The 20,096-nt window shown below is 36.0% G+C and overlaps 1 protein-coding gene across 2 annotated transcripts in view; it reads left to right on the forward strand.

Moving 5' to 3' along the window:
- LOC149774023 (E3 ubiquitin-protein ligase TRIM45-like) overlaps window positions 1-20,096 on the forward strand; it is a 67,078-nt gene that overhangs the window by 29,519 nt on the left and 17,463 nt on the right. Inside the window, exon 4 of one of the 2 annotated variants that reach the window (XM_089945915.1) lies at window positions 3,022-3,045. The exons of the other annotated variant lie outside the window; for it this stretch is intronic. Within the exon in view, the coding sequence (XP_089802041.1) occupies window positions 3,022-3,045 (24 nt within the window). The remainder of the gene's footprint in view (window positions 1-3,021; window positions 3,046-20,096) is intronic. 2 annotated transcript variants of the gene reach the window in all.

The raw sequence follows: 20,096 nt of genomic DNA on the forward strand, positions 1-20,096 counted from the left end.
AAATCTAGGTTAAAAATCACAATCACATCACATCACAATTCATCTGCAATCTCAGCATTCTGTCCAAAACGTTGTCACAATCAAGTATAATTTATTAGCGGTACGTAGTGCGATTTTCCTAGACAACCATAGTCACTATTTAACGGTATCCCTCATTAGACCGTATCTACAAAATCGCCAATTTTCAGCAGATACTGTATGCAACACAATCGCATCCTCAGACCCGTTACTAATCTTAATAAATTAAATGACACACTAGTTTTCAAATTTATAGCAATAAATAATTCCTGGTATTTTAACAGCTGACTGTTTATCGAATATTTCATTATCAATAGTACTTTCAGGCTTTATGTACAAAGACAACATTCTAGGTGTGCGATACTGAAAGACAGATTGGACGGATGTATCGAATGCTATATTACCCATTCAAAATCAAATATGGATGGAAGAAAGAAGAATATCAGAGAAACCTCGTCATTACGAGATAAGTTCTAAAACATAAAATAAAACTAGTCGGGTTGTACGTTCTTTTTAATCGACTTAAAAGTGTTCACCGAAACATATATTAAACGAACAAATGAGTCTTTTAATTAGTATTTTAACTGCATATTAGAGGGGAAAATCAACAATTAAATATGCATACTTGAATTTCCGGCAATGATGGCCATATTGTAAATCTTGTCACCATCGTTACTGCTAAATGGATGATCATGTTAACATGAAATGTTCACTAAGATAATTACTATGATAAATCTGTGTCCGATCTGAGGTCATATTGTGGCCGAGTGGTCTGAAGCGCTCACCATTTCGGATCACTGCTATCTCACGTCTGTCTTCGTGGGTTCGCCTCTCGGGCTTGGCCAATGTGGGTATGTGAAAAGGCTTGCCAGTAGTTTCTCATGGTTCTTTCCTGGGTTTCCCCGGGTTTTTCCACCGTTTATACTGGCCGTCATGCATAGCCTATCTTGTGCTGAAAGATGACTTTAAACCCTATAATAATAACATAAAATAAAAGAATCATCATTCAACCTGCTATTTCATCCAAAACCATTTTGTTGTGTTTTTTTACAAAGTGTTCCTTACAATACAAAATTCTAATTTGAATGATGCGTGAATACAACAAATACTATATGCAGTATCCTCATGACCTTTTTATTTGTATTTAATGATTTTATTTGTATTTAATCATTTTATTTATATTTAATCATTGATGTTTTCAAAGTGGAACTGTTTATCAATTTGTTTATCCCTTAATGCTTCGGTACCGAAAACGTTTACTTTAATTTTAATCGAAAGTCTGCCAGATGATAGGAATATTTCTTAGCAGATATATGGATTGTTTTTTCATTAGTGATTTTGATTTTTATATTGTGCTTTTAGCCACCAATTGACTTGGTGTCCTACGTTAGTTGCATCAATATCATTATATTTATACATCGCGTTTTCTTCAATCTTTAAATGAAGTCGAATTAACTGCTGTCAGCCATCTTGAATTTACGGCTAATATACATTTGATATTTATTCATTAATTTGGTGGGGATAGTACAACTAATTCTGGTCAGAATCATGCAATTGTGAATGAGCTATATCAGCCATTTATACAAGACAAATGATACAATTATTACAGATATATTTCATCAAGATATAATACATATTTTGGCATTAATAATGGTTCATTGGATTCAGCCAGTATAAGGATGGTTAAACAAGCTTATGTGCACTCGACTATGTTTGACATCTTGTTTTGTCATAAAAATCATCACGTTTTATACTTATCCACGCCGATAATTATAGCATTACGTCCATGCTCCATATATAGGGACATAAATCAATCAGCTTTGACAAAAATGATGCAGTTGACGTTGCCTAACACTTCCAAAGAAGTGTATTCAGATTGGTCTGAAATACCCATAGTGTAAGATTTGCTAATCAGATTCTCGTTATCGTTCGAGAATGTGCACAACAGCACAGACACAAAAACACTTTTTATCATTATTTTGTATAAAAAAATGAAACACACACTGCCAATTTATACAAATCTAGTACAATAGCATTTTGCCGTCCTATGACCGTGCTTGAACCACGTTTTTCTTTTCTTTTCCAAATAACATCGATTGACGAAAATAATATTTTATTATCTAATGCAGAGAGAACGGTCCTTACAATCTCATAGCGTAAGATGAACTGTTATGAAAAGTGCAAGTTTCTTATTTTCCTTTCTTCTAATATTCAAATATCAACAAAGAATTATCTGCTGGAAGACCTATCAAGTGTGCAATGTGCATTTAATTAGGACAGTGTCGTCTTTGCATAATGTACTACCTATCCCTTTTCCTTGATGAAAATAGTGAGGAAACCTGATAAGAATTTGTGATCATATTATCTTGGTTTTTCAAGAATGTCCACATCAGTACATACAAAAAACACATTTGCATCATTTGTGTGTAAGAAATAAACATACTCTGCCAATTTATACCAATGTACAGAACTATCATTTTCGATTTACTGTATTGTAGAGAGAGAAAGAGAGAGAGAAATGTTCTGCAGGCATTTGTGCAACAAAAAACTCTTTAATTATACAAATTAGTCAAATACTGAAGAAAAAGCATGGGTTTGGAAAACAGAATGACAGCTAATGTCTTCGAAAAAATAAGCAGATGAGCATGTTTGAAAACGCTATACTTTTCTGAAATAAAACAATATTGGTTTTGTTTGCCCACTTTCCTGATCACACATTACCGCATCCGCGGTACGTTTTACTTATACCAGTCCACACGACAATTGAGAGATGCATGACTTCATAATTATACACACAGTTCGAGGCCAATGCAGGAAAACAATAATAAAACACAAACTTCAGAGAGGCAGTGTATATTTAATGACTTACACTGTGTATTTTGCCCTGTATTTCCATTGACGAGTATGACGAATTTGTGTATGCGTGTCCTCTCCCTTTCTGGAGAGTATATTATAGGGATTTAGATCATCTTCTCTAATATCAGGCTTATTCTTTTCTTTCAGGAAGAAAGAGAGAAAATAGAAAGAGTAAGTAAAAAATAAAGATACTCTGCGTAAATAATCACAAATCATGTATTACTTACATTTAGTATGTGATGTCTGAGACGAATATATTTAAGAAAAGTAATTATTATCCAAAATTTTTATTCATACCCTTGTCTTATTGGTTCTATATCGCGCATTTATTGCTCTTGTGGGAAAAAGAAATAACGTCCTTCTTTTAGCAAATCCGTACAAACCGACACTTGTATTGGCTAATTAATTATACCTTTTTTTCATGATGTGAATATTATAGTTCTACATTGACCTACCAGCTGTCCATCCTGTTAAATTATTGACTGCCCGGCCTTGAACTTTACAAGCCTTGACATGATAATTAGTTGCACTTTCTAAATATATACTATGATTAACATTGTTTTGTTATATCTCACTTTTCAAGGTCACAAGCAGGGATATGTAACCATGAAACTTGATTTTAGAAATACGGACAACACTTTCTTATCCTATTCAACAAAACATACGGGATGCGTAGCTTGAGTATAATATAGTCCTGTAGTTGTTAAAATGATAATGTCACAGAAATTACCGATTTACTTGTATGACCTTCGGTTTTGTTTAGGCTACAATTAATTATTGAGCGCCAACAGATGAAATTAACATTATGTGAACGTTTAGTTTATATGTACATATGGCCTAACAATCCCTGCGCAACTATGTTTCAAAGCACAGCAGGCACAAATCTAATTAGTGATCACAATTACTCTGTAAATGGTGTATTGTCTACTTCATTAAATAGATAGTAAATAGTGTCTAAAACTCTGCACATAACATTATCGAATATATACATTCTACACCTTCCGTTTCATAGCAACATTAGTTATATTTAAGTGTCCGATTGATTTTCCACTGAAAATATGACGGAGGCAGTACAAATGGCGTAACTATGTTTCAAAATAGCCGCCAAATCTCAAATTCGTGACCATACTTACTCTATATTGGTAAATTTTCTAAAGTGTATTTGGTTTCATTGGTATTAAATAGTGTCTGAAACACTCTTCAGAACAATGTCAAATATATACATTCTAACCATTATCTTTGATGGCAACGTATGTTAGATCTAAATGTATGTTTAATTTCTCGCTGAAAATATATCGGTTGTAGTCCAAAATATGTGCGTTAGCTCTGTTATTTCGCCTGTAAGCACAATGAGTTTGTTGCTGCTACTCCTTCTAAAATATTAAATAACCGATATCATTAACATTCTTGTAAAACCCGTTCCTCCGGAATGGATGGTCATTTGAAATTAAGTTTGTCCTAGCGATGCCATTCAGGCATCGAATATTCCTGTCACGGTGGTGATCTTGAAAACCTTGTTATCAATATTTTTTCCTGAATCAGTGATTATATCAGCATAGCGATTTCGCCGAAATACTAATATTGATGCTTATTTGGTTTTAAATTAAAAAAATGCCCACGCTGCTGGTAATATGTTTGCCAATTGGCATCCTGACAAGCTTGGAATAACTACGTATTCCTCATGACTGTTCAACTCTAAATTGTGCTTTCCTTCAAATCCTTCTTACAATGTATAGTATATACGTAATAACTAGAAATGTTGTTAATCTTATATGAAGTATGGCACAATGGCATCCATCTTGAACATCTTGTCATTGCTGTTGTTACGACTCTAGATCTTTAACTAAATAGAGTAAAGAATTTAAACAAGAAATTACAAAAGACATTTCATATATCTAGATTACAGATGTGAATATTCCAAACAGACATTATTGTGATTTATATTCCAAATAATTTCAAATGTCCTATCATAATTTCAAAAGTAAATACTGGTTTGGAACGAATTTCAAAAGTCTTGAATGTGCTGATGTACGATAATGACACAATCAAGTGTGTATTTTAATGAGCCGCTTAGATTGCCTATAGTATAAATGGGGGGGTGTGGGTTGTTGTTAATGAAGTAATTACGGTCACTCTCGCGAATATATGGTTGAAATCCATTGGATGCGGGCCGACGTCTGTTCGGACTAGCGTCCATCTCAAGTTTGAGTAGATCATATTTGCTCTTCCGGTGATAACATCCTTCATAAATTGTCGTTAGGTTGGTGCGCTATCTTCAACCAACCACGACTACAGTTATCACGAGATAAGTACAACGAACTTCAATAACAATATTACTTGACATGAATTTCAACGTGGGTCATATTCCTTAAATGTTTGTCAGATCCACGGAGAGGTTTTCTTTATTGTCTGTGTTTATTATGCAACGAATCAATGTCGCATAACACACCAACAGGGTTTAACCAAGTGATATTATCATAGCGGCACAGATTATGGTATTGAAACGATATGATTACAAAATCACTTCGTCGTCAGATAATTTACAGGCACCCGCCGCTGTCATATTTTTACAAATATATTCCCGATACGTTCCGTGGACGAAGCCATTCTGTATATTATTACGTGCCGCTGATATAATACGCTTATCATCCATGGTCTTCTTGTCACTCAACAGTTCGCGACGAACTCAGACATTGTGTTCACATATGTAATACTTTAGTGACCGTATGTATGACTACCGTGAACACTACCTTGATATGTGTTGGCGCCATTATCCTCAACTCGAAAAAATCAGTCATATTGATACATATCCAATAGGGAGACCGGTTCTAATTATAATTTTCCGCGTAATTATTTTGTTCTAAATATTGTCAAGTCGCTAAATGTCAGTCTAGCAAAAAAGGAAAACAAACAAAAACAAAGCAAAATAACACCAAAACCACATTAGTTTCACGTATTTCTTTATCGAACGAAATTAATCTTTATAGCTAAATGTAACCAGGAATGATGTTTGTTCTCGAAACAATCAGAACACATGGTTGCCTTTTGTGTAATTACCCACACACTGATTTTTGAGTATATTGACATAAATGTCAGCAACGAGATTACATTACGATTGACATGAATCTTAGAAAGAGTATGATCATTTCTGTGGGATCGGTAATATTAGACATTTAACTTTTTTCTAAATGTGGCAAAATTTCAATGATTTGTATCCATTTCATGTATCGGCGGTCCTGCAGCGTGTCTTTAGCGATTTGTATTACCAGTCGTGCAAATGATACTTATTCGTCGAATCGTCCTTGAAAATATTACAAGCAAATTCACATTCGCCGAAATGTGACTGAACAATCACCGTAGCTCACGCTGCTGTAACAACTAAACTATGTAACTTTGTAATGTTTTATTGTTATTTATTAATCAGGAGATTAATCGATTCAATGGGGAGCCCGTATGTATCCGAACCCATGTCGCCGCTAGTAGATGAGTGATCCATACATCAGGATATTCTAATGGAGTCTAGGTGCATTGCTGATTATGTAATTTTTAACAAATTGTATACTATTAAGTGAATTTATTTGGATAAGCACACAAATGGCAGAAATAGCACCATCTCAATGTATAGCAGAACATCCCACTCCTGAAGTGGACATATTCCAAAAGGACCTCGGAGTGGACATTGCCAAGTACAAATATGTGGATACACAACGTGTACAGGATATAGCAAAAGCCACACCAAAGTTTTGACGTCGAGGAAAAGGAAACAAAAGTTGTTCAGTACATTTCAGTGGTATAATTTACTGTCATATGTATCTGCATTCTCATAATACACGTTTTACAAATGCTACATGGTTATAAAAATATAGTCTCCTATACAAAGTGAAATATATTAACCGGATGAAACAGATTTAATCGCGACACTGAAAACTGTACTTTGGAAATTTCTGCAAAATGTGGTACAGATACCAACGTGAATTTATATGTCATAGTCAGATCAGGGAACAGTTGTAGATAACTGTGTTGGAAAGCAGAAAACCACTGTTGATGTTCGGAAAACCACAAGTAAGGTCAGGCCGTCGTAGAAGAGTTTTACGAGTTATATCCTGATGAATACGACACTACAACTACGCACAAACACGCATTCACCACAAGATTATTTATCTAAAATAATGCCATAGCTGATTCCGTGAATATATCAAAATTTGTCGACGACACAATTACAGCTGATGCTGATTTTAAGTTGTCTTGTTGGGTTGTTTATAATTTATCGGACGGATGAGTGCAGATATTCCCACAGATAAAACAGCCGACCTTGAAAACCGTGGATCGAGTCTTGAGGAAATACAAGTAGAACAAGATTAAATAAGTTCCCGTACAGAAGAAATTGCAGATATCGAACACGTTCGAGCAGGGGTAATTCTGCTACATGACAAATTAGAGGAAAGATATGCCATTTATTGTGAGCCTTACGGAGCCTTATTGCGACTATATTTCGTTCCCGGGACTATATTTCTCAGAGGGAATAGCGGTTGTTAGTTTTTATCTACCTCGAAGGTAATAGGCATTCTAGCTGTAAGACGTATCGCCTAAAAATGGCATCAGCCACAAAATGAATCACTATGTCACCCGCACTACATGTCCCTTCCTCGGCACTAACGATTTCATCCAAAGTACCTGTACCACAAGCACCTGCATCATCAGGAATTACATCGGTCTGCGTGGGACATCGTTCAATGGTGGATAAACATACTCTTACTCTGATTGTTAAAATGTGTGGCTGCTTCGAGAGGTTGTCTGGGTATAATTTGAGCTATGGTGTGGAATTTGTTAAAATGGCCGCTGCGGTTGTCGGAATAGTCGCCTGTGATACAGTAGTGGCGTTAATCATACCGATATCAGCAGGCTAAACCGCGTGGAAATTGTAACGAGATAAACCACAACGACGATGATAACAAATATGGTTTATGTACCAATGAGGTTGCAGCGATTAGTTGTCGTGTAGTATTCAGTCTAATCAAGATTACGTTGCGCAGTATGTACACGTTCCTGAAGTAAGGTCTATTCGATTTTCTCAGCGGCGGCTTCCCTTTGTCAGCCAACGTTGGTAAATTTGTATGCAGCTACGCGTTGGCCGCGTCGTCGCAGGGAAGTGTATCATAACATTTGTCCCTCTCCACTGTCATCATGTGTCTATATATGATGAATTTTATACAACATGTTTTACTTAGCTCTGAACGGTGTTACCTTGGGGGATCCGGGTGAATTATATTTAACAATCGAAATAGTGCTGGCCACGTTCAAAATCTCTTTGAAGGGATTCCATTAAGTAATTTCGTTTGTCTATATTCTTATGGGCCTATTTCAAGTGTTCAGCTGACATTTCTACTATCATTGTTGTGACTATCTCCGCGGGTTATTTAAACACAGAGACACGTAAACGGCAAGTACAACGACGGGTGTTACATTTCAACAAGATTATAAAAGACATAATTATGCTATGACTGACTGCCAGCATAGATACAACTATGTATTGTACATTTCAGCGTGGTTTTTACTAACCATAATGCGAACTTGTCTGAGTTCGGATCGTTGGTGAATTTGTATGGGTTGATTAAAACTATATTTATCTCATATGAATATATATCAACAGCTTCACCTCAAATATAAGTCCATGTAAACTAAATCAGTAAACTCGAGCCTACTCTCAGTAAGTTTTATAATGTATACGTGATAAGCATGGATGTATTTGTGGAAGTGTTCGGAAAGGAGCGAGTTTATAAGAGTATCAATCTTCATGTGGTGTAGGCTAAGATCAGGATATATTAACAAGGTCACGATACGATTTATGGAATTCATGTTGAATTTTGTCATCAGAGATATCTCGGGAAATTGCTATTGTGATAAATGCATACTTATGTCGATTATAAGTCTTTATGTTGGCACAACGGATGAATCATATGACATGAAAAACAATACATTAACAAATATACCAATACTTCCTTTGGAAACCAACCTGGTAAGGAAATAATAAACGGATCTCTATATATCTTTATTAGCGTTAGTCTCTGCAATTTACACATATTCGACGCCGTTCCCAAACACGTGAGTCCTAATGCAGGGTCAGTACTTGATTTTATCGTCATTACTCATCGGGAGTGCATGTATTGTATCGCACCGAATGGGCTGCAACTCGTCGAAGGAACTTTGACGATGGCAAATAACGGCGGTAATAAATTCATAAACAAATTTATAAGATCAAATCGCTATTGGTGACGCAAATAAATGAATATACGAATTCCCATTGCTACAGTGTATGACATCTATATATTACTATTCTATGTACATATCGATTGTCGGGGAGAAATACCCGACATATAGTCCCTATGATTTTAAAGAATGTTCATTCTACATCAATGGCTAAAACTTTAATTATTAACAGCGTTTCGTTGCCATTGCTTAATGGGTGTATGAAATGTGGTATCGAAACGAATCACAATATCGTCCCAAATATTTTAGATCCTTCATATGTCACCGATGTAATATTTAGAAATGTCACTGATGATAGGTATAAGCTGTGTTTTTTTTTAACAATGTCCGGGACAATCGCGTGGATGAACGGGGAAAAACATTGTTGATATAAAAATGAACCACATATGACTAGAACGAAAGGCTAATCAGTGGTTTTCATTACAAATCCAGTTGCTTTTAAATACGACTGATGGATAAATGCAAAATGCCATAACGAGGACCCGGAAGCACACAAACGATCCACATAAATGTTGTTGATTCCACTCTTGGACGACAAGCCGCTCGAGAATGAACAGCAAATTCGAGCCAAAGTTGCAAATTAACACGAGTCACTCTCCGACACATTATATGCGATAAATATCGAATATGAAATGTTCGAAGAGACCTTCGGTAAAATACAGCATTGAGAGTGATCCTCACTTACTAAACATGCGAATTAAATTCAACAGTACCTAATTAATCTATCAATCTATAAATTATAATTTATATGATGTTTATTGTATAATTTACTAGCTGTTTAAATCATTCTTATTGTTATCCTCACCGACCTGACAACCAATTTATTGTCATTTATATCAATTCAATTCAGGTACTTATTACGATATAGTTGAAGTGTAAATTAAAAATCATTCTCGCTCCAGATTTTATATTTGACTTATTACAATCAAGTCATATTTTCCCTTATGTAGTAAACCTTATTTCAAGATAATATAAATGTAATACTCCTTATATAATGTCCATTCATCAAAAGACGTTATATAATGAATTAATTGAATAGGGCAAATATATATATCCTGAACTTGTGTGACATTTTCATGTACCGAACTGTACATCAAAACAATGATAGTAATCAGGCCTTGTATAAAAAAACAAGGCTGTCATGGTTATGAACTGTAGCTTTAATCAATGTTTCTTTATCATTGAATCATTTGTGTTTTGGTTGAAAATAAATCAAGACTGTACTTCCTTCTCCGTTCCTTAGTCTACTGGTAACATACTCTAATGTAGTATTATCAAGACCTAGTTTGGCCATTACAAAAAGAAAATATATTTAGATTGCACGTGAAGATAATATGATATGTATTAGGGCGATTATATTTTTATTAACTGTTTCAGCTGTATATACACTCTTCAAAAAGGCAATTATTATTGAACCTTTCTAGCTGATATATCTCGAACCATTAACTTTCTAATCCTTGAAGGTCTAATCTTCTCCTGGAAAACTGGAGCATATATGAGTCAAATTAGATTTCCTTGATATGATATATTCATCTCTGAATGATGCTTAGTTATTTCACATAGCAAGGGACTGATCGAGGTATTTACTTACCTTTGGGACATTGCGCTTGATATTTGATAGCTCATTGTGTATATATACAATGCACTCATACTACTCTTTCTCAAATGTTATCTTACCTATATGCAAGATAATATCAATATTGAACATGTATCACTTTTAGCTCTAACAAACTGAATAAAGTGTTCACTTAATTTATACATGATGCTGAAAAATGAAAGTATATGTGTAGGTGATAAAAAGAGCAAGGACATTAAAGATATAGGACAAAGTGTAGGAGGTCAAGTAATGTGGAGCAAATATGAATAGATTATACATTACATTGTTTTGTTAGAAATGTCAATGTGCTGCCCTAACATTTTATGATTGATATGTATGGCTAATATGGAATACTCAAAAATACATTACCTGTTGTAATTTAGTGTACTGATGGTAGTCACTCAGGATCTCTTAAACATGTATAAATTTAGCATGTACATGTCATTTAGTTAGAATACGTCCATAAATTATATCTTCTTTTTCATCTTTATATGGTATCCTGAGAATGTTTAATTCATACTCTATGGAGATTTAAACCCAGGCTTGTGGGCCTCAATTTAAATATATGTAGAGTACAAATTAAATGTTATCTAACCTGTATGATAGTATTATTTGTATTCAGGTTCAGGGGCAGGTACCCTTGCCGGGGTTTATACAGAATGTGTCTAATTATGTCATATGTCCAATAACCTATATATGGTTAAAGTAAAAGTTAGACCTGGTCACGCATGCATTCAATATAGATTCTTTCAGTAACAGGTGTCATAACTGTTTTGTCATGCATACCTTTATATAGCAATTATTCACTTTATTTGGATCCTCATGCATCCATATTCGTATGGAAAGTCATATTTACATACCCCGAGAAGTAACTATGGCAAAAGTCTATGTTAAAGTACTCTGACATATTTGGACATTAAACAAACAGGACAAAAAACAAACAAAAAGATATTAAAATGGGACTGATTGCACACTAGACTGACATATGCAACTAGCCAACGAAAGTAGTTGACTAGGAAATCTCAGTCAATAGGATGATTTTTTATAATTTTTTGTCCAAATTTGTTGATATACAAAAATAGTTATTTCATGGCTTCTCTACATTAAAGGTAACATGTCTCTAACAATAGAGTTATGCCTATATTACTGAAATGTGACAATGTAAATGATAATATACCTCATTAGTCGAAGACCTGGTGTGAAACAGAAATTTTTAAATTTAGTATGCAAACTTTGCCTCATTGTATATGTTATATACATATATTGTACATAAGAAACAGTTTAAATCTTGTCTTCTCTCTAAACATTATTTTCATGACCCATGTTTGTATCAAATTGGTGTCAGATACCTGTGTACAAACAAACACCAGCCACTTCTTCAACAAATCCTTGACTGACAGGTACAGAAACTAAAACTATGCAAAAGTAAATAATATATGACAATCCTTGATATTAAGCAATGTTGAACATTGCTAATTGTTAATGGTGGAAATATATACAAAATTATTCACTTGGTGTGAATCATCATTACCTGAGCACTAGGACAAGTGATATTGGTACATGGCACAATGTGTATCTCATGAGAAGAAGAGTACAAGTTGTTTTTGTGAACCAATGAGAGCAAAAGTCTATTACGATCAACAATCAGGGGGCATAACTCAATCAGATAATGATGTAGAATACATTCATTTGAGACCTTGTCAATATAGCACTGCATATAAGATTTAGTTGATATCAATAGGACCAAGCAAAAGTTATCATCAGACAGAGTTCTGTACTAACTAAAAATTGGATACAGTTTGAAGAAGCATCCCCGGCCGAATCATACTTGAGACTTGCAAAGATGGCTCTAACAGCTGCCTCGCTTGGCGCTCAGCATTCAGAGGTTAATGTTAGGACTGGTCGGCCTTGTGTCAGGATAATATGACTAGGTGGGACATCATGCTACATGTCTGCGGTATGATGCCCCAGTGCTAGACATTAATATAAACTGACACAATGTAGACATCATAGCGATATGACTGAACAATTGTCAAAGCTACATTAAAAATCCAAGTCACCCACCCAACCACACATGCATACAATTTAAGTTGTTTAATTCAATAGTTAGTACTGTCATACAAGTATATCTATACTTTGTAGTAGAATTCATTCGTACAGCTGATCATGGTGAAATCAACAACTGAACTGCTCGAGCATTTGATTGGTTCACTGAGATTTGAAGGTCAGAATAGGGCTGCTTCTGTAAAATAATAAAAGTTAACTGTTCGAGATTGTTCTGAATCAGATATTTTTTATTTTATTTTAAACACCGAACAGGAAATATATAGTGAAGATAGATGTTTCCTGTAGATTTTTATGTAGTTGTGCTAGCCTTCGTAAGATGCGTTGAGAGAGAACATGTGATTCTTGGAAAATATATTGAGAGAGAACATGTGATTCGTTGAGAACATAATGAGAGAGAACATGTGATTCGTTGAGAATATAATGATAGAGAACATTTGATTCATTTATAATATATTGAGAGAGAACATGTGATTCATTGATAATAAATTGAGAGTGGTATATCTTGGCATCCGTCCGTCTACGAGAGACGATGGCATAGCTCCAAAGTACGCTTTTGCTTATCCTTCTTTTTAGCTCTCTTTTCAGCTTGCTTTATTCTTCTCGTTTCCTCTGCGTTTTGAACTCCCTGCCTGACAGCTAGACGCCAGCTGGAACGGTTGTTTGCATAGCTCTCCCAGTCGTTGACATTGATGTTTGCTGTCTTCATATCCTTCTTGCAAACATCTTTGTAGGCAGATGTGGTCGTCCAGTTGGTCGTGCACCTTCTGCTGACTCCCCATATAACAGGTCCTTGGGAATGCGACCTGGATCAATTCTCTTGACATGGCCGAGCCAGCGAAGGCGCCTCTCGCTGAGTATGGAGAACATGCTGTTCATGTTGGCGCGTTCTAGAACCTCTGTGTTGGGTACTTTGTCCTGCCACTGGATGTGCAGAATGCGCCGCAGACATCTCAGGTGGAAGCTGTTGAGTTTCCTCTCGTGTCTTGCATAGGTGGTCCATGTTTCGCTGCTGTAGAGAAGTGAGCTGAGCACGCACGCTTGGTAGACACGCAGTTTGGTCTTCTCTGTGAGGTTTGGGTTGTTCCAGACTCTCTGGTTAAGTCTGGCCATCACTGCTGCTGCCTTGGCAATCCTGCTGCCCACCTCAGAATCAATGGAGAGTGAGCTGAAGATGTTAGACCCGAGGTATGTGAAGTTCTCGACAACTTCCAAATTGTACCCATCGATGGAGACAGAGGGAGGGGAGTCTGTGTCCTGTGCCATGACATTCGTTTTCTTCAAACTGATGGTCAGTCCAAATTCCTTACATGCATGGGAGAGGCAGCATACCAGCTGCTGAAGTCCATCTTCCGTGTGTGATGTCAAGGCTGCATCGTCGGCAAAGAGCAATTCACGGATGAGTATCTCTGTGACTTTAGTCTTAGCACGGAGACGGGCGATGTTGAACAGCTTGCCGTCAGCCCTGGTATGGATGTACACTCCCTCGCTGCAGTCCTTGAATGCGTACTGGAGAAGCATGAAGAAGAATATTGCAAAGAGCGTCGATGCATGGACACAGCCTTGTTTGACTCCGCTAATGACTTGGAATGCTTCAGATGTTGCGCCATTGAAGCACACTGTGCTGTGCATGTTCTCGTGGAACGACATAATGACAGCAAGCAGACGTGGGGGGCAGCCGATCTTTTGCAGGAGTCTGAGGAGTCCACTCCGACTAACCATGTCAAACGCCTTCGTCAGGTTTATGAAGGCAATGTAGAGGGGCATCCACTGCTCGCGACACTTCTCCTGCAGCTGACGTAGTGAGAAGATCATGTCTACACTTGACCTGCCGGCTCGAAATCCACACTGGGATTCTGGGTAGACGCGGGAGGCTAGGATCTGCAAGCGCGCCAAGGCAGCACGGGCGAAGGCCTTTCCGACGATGCTGAGGAGGGAAATGCCCCGATAGTTGTTGCAGTCGCTACGGTCTCCTTTGTTTTTGTACCAAGTGACGATGTTGGCGTCACGCATGTCCTGTGGGATGTATTCCTGTACCCAGCAAAGGCAGAGGAGTGTGTGTAGGGGCTGGAGCAGTGCTGGTTTTCCGCTCTTGAGCACTTCAGGCGGAATGCCGTCGCTTCCAGGAGCCTTCCCACAGGCAAGGCAATCGATGGCTTTTCCGAGCTCTTCCAGGGTGGGCTGTGTGTCTAGCTCCTCCATGACAGGCAGGTCTGGAATGGCATCCAGGGCAGTTCCAGTGACATTGTTTTGGGTTGCATATAGCTCGAGATAGTGCTCAAACCATCGCTGCAGTTGTTTATTGACCACTGACCTACAGCAGATCGACGATGAACGGAAGACTGCCGTCATTGACAGAGAACTCTCCCGACCGAACATCGACATTGCCTGCCTCCAGGAGACCCAACTGGCTGACAGCGGCACCATCAGGGAAGCCAATTACACATTCTTTTGGCAAGGGAAGCCCTTGGATGAACCTAGGCAGCATGGTATAGGCTTTGCCGTGAAGAACACGCTAATCGCCTTCATTGAACCTCCATCATCAGGTACTGAGAGAATCCTTGTCCTCCGGCTGTCAACATCCTTAAGCCCGGTCAACATCTTAAGTGTGTTTGCCCCAACCCTCTACTCCACCTACGAGGAGAAAGACAAGTTTTATGAGGCTCTGGATCAGGCAATATCCAGTATCCCCAACAATGAAAGCCTTTACTTACTAGGAGACTTCAATGCTAGAGTGGGAGCTGACCATGAGGCTTGGTCCACCTGTCTCGGCTTTTACGGAAGGGGCAAGATCAACGAGAATGGTCAGCAACTGCTGGAGTTGTGCTGCTCCCATAGCCTATGTGTGACCAACACTTTCTTCAAATGCAAGGAGATCCACCAGGTGTCATGGAGACACCCACGTTCACGCCACTGGCACCAGCTAGATCTCGTCATCACCAGGCGTGCAGAACTGGCCAGTGTCCTCCTTACCCGCAGCTACCACAGTGCCGATTGTGACACGGACCATTCCCTCGTGGCCAGCAAGGTGCGAATATTACCCAAGAAGCTGCACCACGCCAAGAAGAAGGGTCACCCACGTATCAACACCTGCTGTGCAAGCAACCCAGAGTGGTGTATATATATATATATATATATATATATATATATATATATATATATATATATATATATACTGATACATGTATATTGGTGCATCAAGTGATGGCAGGGGAGGGTTTATTATGTTTACATTAGCTATATCCAGACAGATATAGTAGTTGGGTGCTTTAATAGATCATCTGTACAAACACAGTACCTGTAAGGCTAATTTAGGGCAGTCAAACTGCACAATCTAGGTACCTGTGAGGATAATTTAGGACATTCAAACTGTAAAATCTAGGTACTTGTAAGGTTAATGTAGGATAGTCATACCGAACAACTATGACACCTGCAAGGTAAATTTTGGACAGTCAAATATCATTAACTGCTGTTGTAAAAATCTTGATACTATATAAGTACTCCCTCATTGTAACACTGTTTATGAGAGCCATGCTAAGAAGACTGCAGGCTAATTGTGAGGTCACCTTATATTAAGATATTATAAATATATGTAGTACAAGATAAAATGTAAAATGGAAGGGCATAATAGCTCTGTAAAAATAAGTATAGAAGCTGATAAAATAAAAATTTGAATATAAAAGCGTCATTCTCAATGCTATTGTAAAATAAAAACAATTTTTTTGTTCTGAATCTAATAAACCTAAGAATATTTCATTGAAATGTATTTCTAGATCTTGAAATCAATACAGTTGCAAAGTATACTAAGAGTTTAATAATGTAGCAAATGTTTTATCAGTAGTCATACTATAATAATGTCTTCATTAGTGCTTGACTTCCTGATTAATGCTCGATTCCCTAATTAGTACTTGACCAAATCAGTAACCTATGGTATAATTATATGTTATACGTATACTTGCACATATAAAACACTTACAATCCAACATCTCTGACCCATTCAAACTGTTACAGTGTCCATCTTATCTTTCCTGTCTATCATAGTATTCACCATTTGCCCTGCTGGATATCAAGTCCAACATTTCACATGTGGTGTCAATAATTTCAGCAAATAATAATGATAATAATAGTAATAAAAGAGCACGGATCAGTTAATTCGTTTGCTGTTATCTTCCCTTTTTTTAGCAACAATAGTCTGCATGAATTGATTCAGGCAAGGTTAATTTTATTCAGGCATACCACCTCTAGTAACACCATCTCATACCAGTAATGTGAACATAAAATAAGAAACATAGTTACTGAACCTAGCCAGATATAAATGTGCTAATAGAGAATAAATTAATTTTAGCAAGATAAATAACTATCACAATCAAACAACAGCATTTACCTCCCTTCTCTTTTGTATATGTGTTTTCACCACGCTATATGGATTATTTTAATGAGTTATAGCCACTGCATGTGATTTAAATTGAACAATATACAATATATAATTATAACAGATAATCATATATTATAGGTGAAAGAAACTGTACAATATGTAATTATAATTGTATGTGGTATGAATTAAAGAAACTGTCCAGCATGTAATTATAATTATCAACCATGTGAAATATTATGATTGTTTACACTACGTATGATAATAAATGAACTGGTATGAACAGAGTTTAACAGCATATCAGCACACTACTGGCTTTATATTACCAATTATAAGCTAGGTTTTAAAAATGCTATGATAAAAAGATCCAAAAAAATTAAGAAGAAAAATTCTTGCAAATATGATGTCCTACAGGATGAATAATAATATGTAAATTTGTTAAAATTCCTTAAATGTTATAAAAAAGATAATTTCTTTTAAAAGCATCAAAATAAAGGGTAACACATGATATATATATATATATATATATATATATATATATATATATATATATATATATATATATATATATATATATATGTTTATAAAGTCAAACAATATTATGATAGTACCTCATAGAGTTTCTTAACTGAGTTCACATCTCACAATTAAACAGTCACATTTTAAAATGGGAATTTCTAAATGTTGACAGACGAAGTCTATGTCAATAATTGTGCATCTGATGAAGCACCTGCATGTATAGACTTGGTTTATAAACTTATGACACTTTTAGCTGATTATTTGCTATAACATCCGATTGCAATTGAGGCAACAAGGCAGCCAACCTGGGTTAGACAAATAGGCATGTGATGGATATATTCAGGGTGGGGATAAGGTGTACTAGATGGACAAGTATATAATGGGTGGAAACGTGTGTTAGATGGAGAAGTACAGAGTGAGGAAAAATGAATTACACATATGGAGAAGTACATAGTGGGAAACGTGTGTTAGACAGATGGACAAGTAGGTGAATGAACAATGAATGAAAAAATGGAGAGACTGATGAATGGACATATGAATAGCATGTGCCCCGGTTTAAAAAAAATGGACTGAAACAAGATTGAAAATGAATGGGTTACCATAATAGGATTAAGTGAAAAGACTAAAACACACTGTATGCAAATGAAATGTTTATAATGTTTATGATAATGAAGTATAAGAGTCTCTACAAACCCTCACCATAAATAGTAATGCATCAATGAAATTGGAAAAGAAATATAATGGTAAGTATACAACAACAACCACACATAAATATTCTTATAAGACTTACAATTTTGACACGATACGCATTGCTTTACACACCATGACACTAACACAAAAGATGAAGTTATACACTGCCATGAATATTGTAGTTACTCTAATAAAGGCTCTTCTAATAAACACCCTCCGCCTCCATTTTTTCTTCAAAGAAGAAGAAATTCCTATGTTATCAAGGCATTAAATCCATTCATATTAATGACTGTTACACATCCTATATATCCTTTATGGTATGTCGAAATAACTAATACAGTACATGTGTAATCCAATGACTGTTATACATCCTATATATCCATTATGGTATGTCTAAATAACTAATACAGTACATGTGTAATCCAATGACAGTTATACATCCTATACATCCATTATGGTATGTCCAAATAACTAATAACTAATGACAAAATATAATGTCTCTCCTTATTTAGTTTTTTGCATGGTCAATTTCAGACATAGAGAAGAAAACCTGAGGGAGTAAAAAATGTTGTCATTACCTCTGGTGTTCTATCCCATGTCTCAAGTTTTTCATGGATACCTTTCCTAAAGTACTTAGACGAAACTTTGCAAACACATTTATCATATGAGCTAATTCATCCCTGACGAACATGTTGCTACTTGGAGATCCAATATGGACATTGCAGTTGTAAACTCTTTTGCATCTCCTGCTGAACATATTGTCATATGTAATTGGGGATTGTTCTTATCATGCTCTTATATATATTTGATTTCTATAGCATTCTTGACGTTCGGCCTGATTGTGCTTAAGATTTTCCATGATTATAACTACTAAACAAGAAGCTCATTCCAATTTGAGTTCAAGACTTAGTGGCATTTTCTATCATATGTGTTGTTATCCAGAGCAATCTATTGTTGCAAAGCATCGGTATCAATAAATAAATGGAGGTTAAGTTAAAACAATTTTGAATATCTATTTATATCAATATGTGAGGATCATAATATACTCTTGTGTTCATATAAAATTATAAACTATTTATTTATTTAAATTATTCAGTGCAAAGACAAGGTACACATTGAAGGTTTGGGCTATACAAACTAGATAGGGACTACTGAGAAATAATTCAAAAAGCGCTTGGATTGTAATATTGTGGTGCATCAGGACATTCAATAATTGTGGTACGTTGGGAATTTCAAGACACTCGAAATATCATGACATTCAAGACTATCGAAATTGATTACGGAACATACTGTATTTTATATTTGTGATAGGGCATTTAGTATTATTTGGGATTTAATTCATACTAATGTAAGTACCTTTTAAATATTCACTATATATTATAAAGTGTTTGTTGCACTTTTCATAAATTTTGCTTTCGCTTCTTTTCTACTGTTAAATGGATAAATAAACTTCTTATAAGACCAATCAGAAATCCCTATCGTTACCTAAATGCACTTAGTTTTAAAGAAATGACACGTCATTTAGGACTGATGTAGGTCTTTTTGAACACAAACAATATAATAAAGTCAGTAGCTATTGCAAGTGGTTTTATTTCAAAGATATCATGGTCACGGTTTTCATTGAAAGCTATGCATTAGTTGGGTCACCAATCCTCTATCTGATTTTAGTTTGGAAAATTATGGACCATTCATTTCGATAAGTTTTATATAATT

The sequence above is a fragment of the Sinohyriopsis cumingii genome, unplaced genomic scaffold, assembly GCF_028554795.1.
Source record: "Sinohyriopsis cumingii isolate HCF-2022 unplaced genomic scaffold, ASM2855479v2 utg000452l, whole genome shotgun sequence".
NCBI lineage: Eukaryota > Metazoa > Mollusca > Bivalvia > Unionida > Unionidae > Sinohyriopsis > Sinohyriopsis cumingii.